The 12,128-nt window shown below is 49.2% G+C and overlaps 1 protein-coding gene across 2 annotated transcripts; it reads left to right on the top strand.

Moving 5' to 3' along the window:
• The first annotated feature begins 36 nt into the window (after nt 1-36).
• Tada2b (transcriptional adaptor 2B) lies at nt 37-11,336 on the top strand. Of its 2 annotated transcripts, none has more exons than NM_001170455.1 (2): nt 37-315; nt 8,038-11,336. In NM_001170455.1, exons 1-2 carry the CDS (start codon nt 46-48, stop codon nt 9,028-9,030), a joined length of 1,263 nt encoding a protein of 420 aa, NP_001163926.1. In that variant the 5' UTR covers nt 37-45; the 3' UTR covers nt 9,031-11,336. The 2 variants fall into 2 exon arrangements, with proteins under 2 accessions (NP_001163926.1, XP_087438682.1); XM_087582556.1 differs by lacking the exon at nt 37-315 and adding an exon at nt 6,222-7,789.
• The last annotated feature ends 792 nt before the right edge of the window (nt 11,337-12,128 follow it).

Consider the following 12,128-nt stretch of genomic DNA (forward strand, 5'->3'; position numbering starts at 1 on the left):
GGGGGCGCGGCGGCTGCGGGCCGGGCGGCGGGCGAGCGGGGGAAGATGGCGGAGCTGGGTAAGAAGTACTGCGTGTACTGCTTGGCCGAGGTGAGCCCGCTGCGCTTCCGCTGCACAGAGTGCCAGGACATCGAGCTGTGCCCGGAGTGCTTCTCGGCCGGCGCGGAGATCGGCCACCACCGCCGCTACCACGGCTACCAGCTGGTAGACGGCGGGCGATTCACACTCTGGGGTCCTGAGGCAGAGGGCGGCTGGACCAGCCGCGAGGAGCAGCTGCTACTGGACGCCATCGAGCAGTTCGGCTTCGGCAACTGGGTGAGCGGCGGACTATGGCTAGGGGGAGGGCATGGCTGGCTGACTCGGTGCACGCTGCGGAGGGCCGCAGGTGGTCAGGCGGTTCTGCCCAGAATGTGTTGGTCACCAGCGGCCACACAGCTGGTAGAGCAGGGCCTTGACCCATGGCCCCGACCCGGAGCTGTCTGCCCTTCACACTCGTCCTCAAGAGGTGTGCTTTGAACGCGGGTGGAGGGTAGGCCCTGTGCCTTGCCAGGCTTATCCTTGTGTCCGATGGCATTGAGCTAGATCCCACGGTGCTTGCTGAGTTCCCCTGATACGGTTGCGTTCTCCTGAGCATAGTGGTGGGGAAGGCCAGAAGCCTGGGCTGCCCATACCGCCTGCACTAGTCTGCATTCGGGGCTTCGTGTGCTTTCTGTAGGTGTCAGCATGTGCCCTGTGCTAAGGTTCTCTATGAGTAGAAGTGTCTTGCTTAATTCTTAGTCTCCACAGAACCCAGGACACGGTGTGATGGGTGGGCAGTAAAGAATGAACAAAGGCGTCTTCCTGAGGAGGCATGGACCCTGGGGTCTGCTTTCTAGCTGTCAGGTTTCTGTAGAGGTAGCTTGCTGGTGACAAGAGCCTTCGTGTGTGCCAGCCAGATAGTGTGCTGGGCTCCTGGGTGTTCTCTAGGGGTATCTAAGGAGTTCTCCATTCTATTCCTCACCTGTGTTAGGGAAGAGATCTGGCTGCATTGTCACCATTGCCTCCAGGAATATGTAGCCTCTTTAGGCTTTCAGAGAAGCAGGGAGCTAAGCACGACCCTGTCCTGTCCAGAATCTTCCCTGGTATGTTAAGACCCTCTGACTCTAGCTTCTCCAAGCTTCCCCTGCTCCAGCCGACTGCCCTCCTGTTCCTGATCATCATATGAGTGGCCCTCTGGACCCACTTCCCCACTTAGGAAGGATTCTACTCCACAGATGTCGTCCCAGTGGCAAACACCATGGCTCCTGCTCTCCAAAAACAATGGGTTACTTTGTCTGTAAGTGGTGTTTATTGGTGTGTATTGAGCATTTGCTTTGTACAGATCAGGCAGCATGAAGGACCTTGAAGAAGAGCCTCAGAGCAGAAAGTGTGGCATTCATTTGCTCTGTTCCTGGAGCTTGTCACATACCTGATGATCCCTCTCCGCCTGATTGCCTGTGAAGACTCAGTTACACACAGAGCCAACCTAAAGCCTTCATCCACATCTAGTTGGTCAGTGGTCATCTGTTTAAAAAGATGTGCAGAAGGTAGCTGCTAATTCCGGCCAGAACCAGATGCGGATTACCTCCTGTGATTACTGCTCATGGTTTACCTGCCTCTTCCTTCTGTTTCATAGCCCTTCTCACATACAACCATAGGGCTTTAAAAGCATAAGCAGTATCTCTTTGGCCCTCAGCAACTTGCAGTACTGCTGCTTCTTAAATTACACTACAAACAATGCCTGCAAGGCCTGACAGTGTCTATGGTTCTCTGTGAGCTCACGCTTACTGCCTTGATCATTTTTCCTTTCTTCTGCCTGAGGTGCTCTCACCTCAAGACTACTTACTGACTGATCTTTGTCCTTGCATGTCACTGCTTTGGAGGGCCTTTCTTTCCTCCGCAGCACTTATTTCCAGAGTGTTAATTCCAGCCCTGAGCTTACTTTATCTCTTGAAATATGGGCTGTAGTCAGGGACCCCTGCAGAAGAGGAGGTGAAAAGAACATAAGAGCCAGAGGGGAGGAGGGGAGGAGGGGAGGAGGGAAGATACCAGAGGGGAGGAGGGGAGGACACCAGGAGAGCAAGGCCCTCTAAATGAACTGAGCACAGCTCAGATGAACTCAAATGAACAGAGCTGAAGCAGCAAGCACAGGGCTGGCATGGGTCTGCACCAGGCTATCGTGTATGTATTTTACTTTTCAGTTTAGTATTTTTTATGGGACTTCCAAGTGTGAATGGTGGGTCTCTGATTCTTGTGCCTTCTCTTTTGCTTCTGTTGGTTTGCTTTGTCCAACTTCAATGTTATGGTTTTTGTTCTATCTTATTTTGTTAAAAAGGAAAGAAATCTTGGTCTGTAGAGTCTGTACCTGGGCTCATGTTTGTGCCCCATTCATGTAGTACAGTCAGAAGCACACAGCACTCAGGAACTAAAGCATGTAAAACGTGGATGAATAAACAGGCTAGATGGGGAAGGCCTCTTCTGAAGCAGTACTTTCAGGCTTGAAGGCCAGAGGAGCTTAAGTTAAGATGCAAGTTCTCATAAGGCCCAGTCTTAGCTTTGGAAGGAGTAAAGCCCAAGGGGAAGAGCCTTGGGGCTTGGCTGCCTGTGTGTAGCACATGGACTGCTACCTGCTGAAGCAGCAGGAGTCTCAGGGTCAGGCTGAGAATGCAGCCACTGAGCCTCAGGAATAGGAGGCACTGTGACCCCCTCTATCTGTGCTCTCTTAGGCCAGTTGCTTTACTCCTCTGAGCCTTGTTTTTCTCCATCAAAAGCACTACATCTTGGATTTGTGACTCTTTTCCGAGCTTATATCCTGTTACACTGAAGCATGTCTCACTTTGGACCTGTATAGAACCTATGCCAGTCTACGTTGTACCCTTTATGTACATGTCGTGTGACTTGCACAAGCAGCACCGTGGGGGTGAATTTATGGTCTTAGTTTGCAGTTGAAAGACGGCAACTTTGAGAATATAAGCTACTTGCCAAGAATTCCATAGCTTTGCCCCTGATAACTAGGTGTGATTATAATTTGGACCTCCACTACAGCACTAAGAGCATTAAGTAATGTGGTTGGAGACCAGAAGCTTACTGATACAGTAGTGGAGGTGCAGTACCACCAGAAGGCTTTCATACCAGCCATAGCTAAGACCTGTACCACAGAGAAGTCACAGAGCGCTCATACCATAGAAGGGAGAGTGACTGAGGAAGAGGTGGCCCTCAGCAACACACACAGGTCAGGCCTAGAGGCTCCAGACAGCTGTCCTGTGGTGGGCTCTGCTGGTTCAGTGATGTGTGAACTCTGGAACACATGAGAACAAATATGCAGACATTCAGAGCTTCAGGATACTCTAAGCTTTAGTAGATGAGCCATCAATTTTGTTACTTGGCTCTGAGGACATCAGACTGTCACAGAAGAGGCAGTTTGAGAGAACCAGCTCCTCTACAGGGGCGTCCATCAGGGGAAAGCGGGGCTCAGGCAAGTGTATGTGGTTTTGAGTGTAGTAGAGGAACCAACGGAGAAAGTACTTGTCCCTGGGGGCAGGTGGAGTAGACTCTTTAGATGACAGTTGACACCCAAAGGCTGAACCATGCCCAATGTGCAGATTCATTCCTCTACCCACTGGCATGTGTTCTGCAGTCAGTTATGTGCTAACCCCTCTGGAGAGACACTGCTGGGTCAGCTGTGACCTTGTGGTGTGACTGAGTAGAACTCTATCCAGTGTGGAGAAGGACAAGAAAAGGCCGCATAGGTGGGAAGGTAGCCAGGAGGAAGGAGGTATTTTTTGATCTAGGAGTTGGTTGTATTTGTGGGTTAGGCAGAAGTTTGGCTTTACTGAGTAGAAGGCTGGAGACGAGGACTCTTCCCATGGAATGGTTAAGGAGTGTAGGTGAACTTGTATAGAATCATGAGTGGAAAAGCCTTAAGCCCCAGCCAATGTGTGATTGGGGTGTTTAAAGCTTGGCTCTGAAGACATCAGACTATCACAGAAGAGGCAGTTTGAGAGGACTAGCTCCTCTACAGGGGTGTCCATCAGGGGGAAGTGGGGCTTAGACCAACGTATGTGGTTTTGAATGTAGTAAGAGAAACCAGCAGAGAAGGTTCTTGTCCCTAGGGACAAATGGAGTACCCTGGGTAGCACATCTACACCCAAGCTGAACCATGTGCCAGGTGCTAGACAGGGTTATGATGAGGATGTTCATTGCCTGGTGCCAGGCCTCAAGGCCGGTGTGTTATACTATTCCCTTATTCCTCTGATTGCCCACACTCTGAGGCAGATCCCCACCCTCTCACCCCCTTACTGTGAAAAGCCAACTGTACTGAAAGTCTTTGTGGCCCATGCCTTGTTAGATCACTGACAGTATAGTACCGACCTGTTGGTGCCAGGTACCAGCCCAGGTACTGACTTGTCATCTGTAGGAACTCTCAGGCTGTAGGACCATCACCCTTTTCATCAGTGCAGAAGACTTTCTTAGTTAGCAGCAGGAGTGAGTCACCAGCCTATGTGTCTGACAGAAGGATTGGTAAACATGATAAGGACAGACTAGAGGAAGAAAGATCCCGAGTAGGGAAACAGCTAAGGGGTCATGTAAAACACTGACTCCCAATTGTTAGCTGAATCAGAACAACCAGGAGAGTGCACTTAAATACAAAAGAGGCTGGAGCAGGGCCCAAGGAATGAGGTCTCAGAGTTGTCCAATACCTCAGAAGAGTAGTGTGAGTCAGCCATCTCAAGGACCAACTGTGCCCTGTAAGGCAGGAAGAAAAGTCATGTCTAGATGTCCCTTTGCATTAACTGGCAGAGCTAGCCTGCTAGCTACTATCTCAGGGAATTGGTAGTGGCCTGACCTGCCTTTTTCCTGACCACACTGTTCTGTTGCCCCTCTCAAGACCCTGGGAGGGTGTGATCTGAGGGTGCACAGAGCCATGATGGGGTAGCAGGTGCAGCAGTGGCTTAGCTGTGAGAACTCACTGGGGGTTTGAGAGGCTGACAGCAGCTTTGTCCAGTACTGACCATCTGGGGACAAAGAGAATGAGGTAGAACTGCCTAGGAGCACTTTGTTGGGTACGCTGTGATCAGTGCTTTGTACCTGCCCTTTCCCTGGGTGGCTTCAAAATTCTTTCAAGGGCATTGTGTTTCCTTTTTCTTCCTGGCCTTGTAGATGCTGCCTGTTTCCTGGCAGCCTTTTAATGCACCTCCCCAGGAAAGGGGTTTGTCTTTCGATTTTGCCCCTTTGGATAAAGGCTTTCATTTGAAGAGGGGGAAGAGGAGCTAGGGCTCCCTCTACACAGAGGACACACAGTCCTTCCTACCCCAAAGTCCAGCCTCAAAGTTTTTAGGAAAGAAAGCCCAGCCCCTGATTATGGCCAACCTCAGCCTGATTTGTGCCTCACAGTCCAGTTGCTGGGAGAATAAAGACAACAGTGGAGTTAAGTGTCAGCTGGGTTGTGGTGGGGTTGTCTACTGAAGAGGAAGGACAGGAAGGAAACTGTGGGGCCCGCCCGAGTCAGTCAAGGTGCTGGAAATGTCAGGAACTGTGTGCATAGCACCCTTCCACCAGTCTGATTGGGGGCCTGCCATGCTGTGGGGCTTGAGAGCTGGTTGAACCAGGAAAGAGCAGTGGCCTATAGTCCAGCCTTGATGTGTGATCACAGTGTCAGGGAGTCTGTAATGCAAAGACGCGCCAGCATGTGCTGCACTGACAATCATGAGAGGCTTGAGGCTCCAAGCATGTGGTGACAGGTAGTACTCCTGACCAGACTGCTAAATTTGAGATGCGCAGTATTGACCTGCCATGTGGCCTATGGTAGCTCACCCAAAGGTTTACTGACCTTGAACTATGGGCAGTGAGAACACTGCTCTCTTGGGTACAGCTACGAGGTCTCAGTGAGATGATGTATGTAGGTACACTTACCTGTTACTTTTAATTGGACTACAACAAAACCCCTAAGAGGAGCAATCACAGACTGGGAAGCAACAAAAGTGAAGGGAACAGAAGAGGTAGAGCCACAAGGGAAGCTTTGGAAGACTGTGCACTTGGACCACTTACACACAAGTATACTCACAGTTTGAGTGAACCTAATAGTTCCTAATAGCAGGAGTGATGATGTTGGAGATCATAAGACTGCCTGGCTCTGGGTACTGTGCTTGTGCCTCCCAATGCATCTGACCTTCCCCTACTGCCTTGTGAATGGGACCTCGGCTGAGAATCTCAAGTTCTTGAGCTAAGTGGTCAGCAAATCCAGTCAAATCAGTGACCTCTCTCTAGGTTGTGTAAGAGACCAAAGAAGGGACTGGAGAGATGGCTCAGTGGTTAAGAGCACTGACTGCTCTTCCAGAGGTCCTGAGTTCAAATCCCAGCAACCACATGGTGGCTCACAACCATCTGTAATGAGATCTGATGCCCTCTTCTGGTGTGTCTGAAAACAGCTACAAGTGTACTTACATAATAAATAAATTAAAAAAAAAAAAAAAAAAAAAAAAGAGAGACCAAAGAAAGTGGAGAATGGTTAGGGAATAGACCTGATGTCATCCTCTGGCCCCTGCACCACATGCATATACACACATGTATCTAAATCTTTGCAACTGAGAAGCCTTGTGCACTCTCTGAATATCTCACTAAGGAGCACCTCTGAGAAAACTAGACCCTGTCTGACCTGAGTGATTGTGTCTTTGCTGGACAGGGTCAGAGGCTCTGTGAGAATCAGCAGCACCAGCCATAGTGATGCCTTGGTGTTTTAGACTGCTTAAGAGGAACGAGCAGGGGGAAATAGAAGGCTAATAGTGACATTTAAAGTTGGAGTCATGTAAAGCCCCCCACCCCCAACTCCGAAGACCAGAGTTTATCCCTTGCTATAATCTTCACTTTCCTCCTTAGGAGTCTTAGGAGAACCCGCCACTGCGTCTCAGAACTGCTTTCTTCATTCTGCTTTGTTAAGGTTAACCTACAGTGACTCAGGCCAGTGGGAGGGTCCAGGAGCTCTGTGTTCCAGGTGTATGTGCCATAGGAGGCCCAGATTGAGGGCTCCTTAGCTGAATTGGGCCTTTTTACCTCACACAGTACCTAGCTTATGATCAGGACAGCCATCAGCTCCAACTGGCCATCAAGGGCATAGAAATTGGATCAGGAATGACCATTTGGGGTCCAAAGCAACTTGACCCCACTAAGCTGTGTATAGCCTGCAGTTCAAAAGAGGTATTGCTGGTTCTGGAACTGGTGTTGAGAATAGCAACCGGGAAATGAGTGTGCATTTTGAGCAATTACTTTCTGAAGTGGCTTTAGTGGTTGACTTTAAGGAAGAGGCCTCTTGGCAAAAGGAAAAGATTGAGGGAGCCATTCAGTTTCCTCTCTTGGCAGAAGTGGAGAATGCATTCAGCAGTGGCGGCACTGCAGTTAGCCTCTGAATACACATCATCTCCAGCCATCTAAGAGGAACACGTTTCCATTCTAGAACCCAAGGCTGGGACAAAGCTAAAGGAGTTCTGGCCTCTTGTCCTAGAAATGCAAAAAGAAACGGTCCCCTTTGTAGTCATTCTGTGTGGACTTGCTTGCCCTTGGGCAAGTTGGCAAGTCTGCTTTCTAGTCTGAGTGAGAAGTGTGTCCTCTGACACCAGATTGTCTTCAAATGTTCTTCAGGGTTTTCAGTGGGTAAAATGTCCAATAGCACATGTCTGGTTTCTCTTTAAGAAGTCAAAGAACAAAGAATGAATTTTAGCCAGCTCTGTCACTAGTTCCCCCATCGCCTTGCACAAGTCTGGATCTTCCTACTCAGGTACATCTGGATGCGATGCATACCTAAAGATCTTTCAGGGGATAATTGTGTGTGTGTGTGTGTGTGTGTGTTTGTGTGTGTGTGTGTGTGTGTCTGTGTCTGTGTGTGTGTGTGTGTGTCTGTGTGTGTCTGTGTCTGTGTCTGTGTCTGTGTCTGTGTCTGTGTGTAAGTAGCCCAAATAAAGCTTTGTGAGATGGTGGGAGGAATCTGAGTGAAGTGGCTTGATGGTCTGGCTTTTGTCGTTATAGGAAGACATGGCTGCTCATGTTGGTGCTTCTCGGACTCCCCAGGAAGTGATGGAGCACTACGTTAGTATGTATATCCATGGGAACTTGGGCAAAGCCTGTATCCCTGACACCATCCCCAACCGGGTGACAGATCATACCTGCCCCAGTGGAGGTCCTCTCTCACCCAGCCTTACCACACCATTGCCCCCATTGGACATCTCAGTGGCTGAGCAGCAGCAGCTGGGCTACATGCCGCTGCGAGATGACTATGAGATCGAGTACGACCAGGATGCTGAGACGCTCATCAGTGGGCTGTCTGTGAACTATGATGATGATGATGTGGAGATTGAGCTCAAACGTGCTCATGTAGACATGTATGTGCGGAAGCTGAAGGAGAGGCAGCGCCGGAAGAATATTGCCCGAGACTATAACTTGGTACCAGCCTTCCTGGGCAAGGACAAGAAGGAGAAAGAGAAGACATTGAAGAGAAAGATCACCAAGGAGGAGAAAGAGCTGCGGCTGAAACTACGGCCACTCTACCAGTTCATGTCCTGCAAAGAATTTGACGATTTATTTGAAAACATGCACAAAGAGAAGATGCTCCGCGCCAAGATCAGAGAGCTGCAGCGGTACCGGCGCAATGGCATTACGAAGATGGAGGAGTCGGCTGAATACGAGGCTGCCAGACACAAACGGGAGAGGAGGAAGGAGAACAAAAACCTGGCCAGCTCTAAAAGGGGGAAGGAGGATGGCAAAGACAGCGAGTTTGCAGCCATCGAGAATCTTCCAGGGTTTGAGCTGCTGTCAGATCGGGAGAAGGTTCTCTGTAGCTCTTTGAACTTGAGTCCTGCACGCTATGTGACTGTGAAGACTATTATAATTAAAGATCACCTCCAGAAGCGGCAAGGGATCCCCTCTAAAAGTCGCCTTCCCAGTTATCTGGACAAGGTCCTAAAGAAAAGGATTTTAAATTTCCTCACAGAAAGTGGGTGGATATCTAGGGATGCTTCCTGAGGCAGACGATGCTAAAGCAGCTTGTGAGCCAAATGATCGGGGGCTTCCCCCAACATTGTTGCTCTTTTAAACAAATCGAATCCTTTTTTCAAGGCTTAATTTTTTTCATAACCCTCTGGAAGAAGCAATAGTAGCAATCTTAAATTTGACTCATGGGGGAGATAAGCGTGTGTCTTTTTAACTTAGTCCTAAGGTAATCCTTTCAGAAGACAGCCTGCCTTTGTGTTCCTCTGAAGACTGTCCCCCACCTTGAGCGAGTACCCTTTATTTCATGAGCCTTTCCCCGTTTGGGTTTAGAAGCTGTTATGCTGTGGGAGCCAGGAGCTGTGTGTTCCTACCATCAGCTTTTCCTTGGTGACACAAGCTTTTACTCAGGTGGGCTGGTGTTGGCACCCCTTTGCTGAGCCCACTGCTTACCCCCCCTCCACCCCCAGCTGACACCCCAAGCACAGCCCCGGCACACCGCACTTTACCGGGAGGCAGGCTGTGCACAGAACCCTCTGCTGTGGAGGCCAGAGACCACCACCAGGCCCGCTCCCCACTGAGCCACTTAGAATGAGCCCTTCGTTTGCACACAGTGACCACATGAACTTCCACTTGCCTGACTACAGCCATTTCAGGCCCTCAATAGTGCTTCATCTTAGCCTGGCCTAGCCTGGGCTCCCTGGGCAGGCTCTCTTGGCACATTCTTGTCCCCTGTAATTGGGAAAGCAGTTAATGGAAGGGCCACAGGGTCAGGTGAGGGCTGCCTTTCGCTGCTGTGAACGCTTAGAGTACACCTGACTTGGAAGGCCCTTTTGAGTTCAAGGCAGGGTGTGCAGTGCTGAGATGGGGCAGTAGGTGCTGAGGACTTCTACCACCATTGCGGATTCCCGTTCACTAACTATTAAGATGTGCTAGCTAGCCTGGCTCAGTGAGCTGATCAGGGCATGGCAGGGGGCCTGGAAGCACAGAGCACCCTGCTTGTGCCTTGGAGCCTGTGCACTGCTTTGATTTGTGATCTTGAAACAAACTCAGAAATGGCTCCTTCCCAGCCCTACTGAAAAGCTTGTTTCTGGGGCCTCCTTCAAGGATTCATGGTACCTTCCTTCTAAACTTGAGGAAGGCGTTTGTCTTCCGGCTGCTCAGGGCTTTCACGCCCAGACCCTGCTTTAGAGTCCTGGAGTGACCACAGCCCCTACCCCCTGTCCCTGAGGTACAAGAGCCTGTTTACCTCATAGAGTGTTTGGGCTCGGAAGTAAAAGTGAAGTTATTTTGAAGAAAACAACTCATTTCCAAGGACGACATGACGACGTGCCTTTTCATTTTACATCCTCTGTCCCCTAGGGTAAGTTTTTCAGCATTAAATAAAACATTTCAAATATACCGTATATGGCTTTAGTTGTAAAGTGCATTGTGGGCTAGCAGGGGAGTGCCCTGTGAGCCAGGCCCAGATTCCTCTTGACACCAGAAGATGCTGAGCAGTGGTGTCAGGACCAGCTCCACACTGCCCCCTGCAGCTGAATAGTGGACCTAGTTGGTGTTGCTGAACAGCGATGGGGTGGTTGGTGCTCAGTGCCTAGTTAAGCCAGTGGTTCTCAAAGTAGGGTTCCCCAGGCACTGTCAGAAATACAGTCATACCCCATGTAACTCTCGAAGCAGAGATTTGGGGGCTTCATTAACAGGAACTAGCAGGGTGTTTTTCAAACCGTTCCCATGGCTGGGATGCAAGCTTAAGTTTGAGAACCACTGGTTTTGTCCTGGTGTCTCCAGCACCAGTCCCAGCTTGGTGAGGTTTGAAGTTTCAGTGTGTCTTCTACAAAATGACAGCCAGACCTACATTAGCTTGAGAAGCAGAGGATTCTGTCAACAAGTGGCCAAGGGCTGTTGGACAAAAAGCTGTGCTTAAGCAGGCATATAGTGTGTGTACATCTTTCGATGATATAAATTTATTTGGGCGTGACTGTTTTAAAACACCATAATGAATGTATAATTAATTTATGTTCAAGTATTAATATTGTTACAAGGGAAAAGTAATATTAGGATTGTTTGCTCTCCTGTCTGCCCCAGCTGTTTCTGGCATATTACTCTTTGTTAGCTCAGACATTGACATGTTTGTATTTAATTCTCTTGATAAATTAGCTACTACATCCCCATGGAACCAAGTCTTTTCAAATTTAAACAAACTGTCTTTGAGTCAGAAAAGTTAGATAATTCTTCAACTGTTTGAAATAATGCTCTCTGGGAGGCCAACATTCCAAGAATGTATTAAGAACTGAAACCCTACCATTTTTATTATTCTTTTACATTAAATTGTTGAGAACAGAGTTGTGTCTGTTTGCTTCTTGATCCTCCAGCTTCATAGCACACTCTGCTGTTAAACCAGCTTTTGACCCAAGGTGGTAAGCTGCTGTCGGCAGAGCAGAAGGCCTTGTGGGCCATGCAGCTACACATCACAGGGAGTCTGATCCTGAAAGGGCCAAAGATTTCCATGGAGCAGGGCCCATTTCCAGCTGCCTCTGGTTAGCCGAACTCAACAACTTAGCCAGCTGCTTCCAGTCATTAGACTTGCATGTGGCTGAGCAAGACCTGAATTTCAAGGGGAAATGTGTGCATATCTCCTGTTAGTGCTGACTGATTTATAAATATCACTAGTCAGGCTAGTCATACCTGACTGGTTCCAGGAAACTAAAACCAGGGTATGCAAGTGGCTTATATAAAATAGCATATAGCTATGCATTCTCCACAATGCCATATACAGACTTAAAAATCCCGTTCATGTTTGATGTCAACCATTCTTAGACCTCATTACTGTGTTTGAGTGCATGTGGAGGTCAGAGGGCAACTCTTGGGATTCCTCTCCCTTCGTGGGTTTCCAGAGACTCAGCTCAAGGCTTTTAGACTTGGCAGCAGGCACCTATACTGGCTGAGTAACCTTGCTGGCCTCTGACAGTTTTTCTTCAGTCTGACATGGAGCCTATGAACAAGGCTGACTAGACCTTCAGAGCTTTGTGCTGTTCAGCAGCTTTAGCTGAAAAGGGCTGACTATGCAACCACAGGAGTCTGGCAGTGTGTGCGGTAATGCAGCACGTAAAGGCACATTTTCTCGGTGTGTCAGG

This window comes from Rattus norvegicus, chromosome 14 (assembly GCF_021556685.1).
Source record: "Rattus norvegicus strain SHRSP/BbbUtx chromosome 14, alternate assembly SHRSP_T2T, whole genome shotgun sequence".
NCBI classification, from domain to species: domain Eukaryota; kingdom Metazoa; phylum Chordata; class Mammalia; order Rodentia; family Muridae; genus Rattus; species Rattus norvegicus.

Coding starts and splice junctions, on each gene's coding strand:
- Tada2b (NM_001170455.1), top strand. CDS start 46: ATGGCGGAGCTGGGTAAGAAGTACTGCGTGTACTGCTTGGCCGAGGTG. Junction 316..8,037: donor AGTTCGGCTTCGGCAACTGG/GTGAGCGGCGGA, acceptor TTGTCGTTATAG/GAAGACATGGCTGCTCATGT.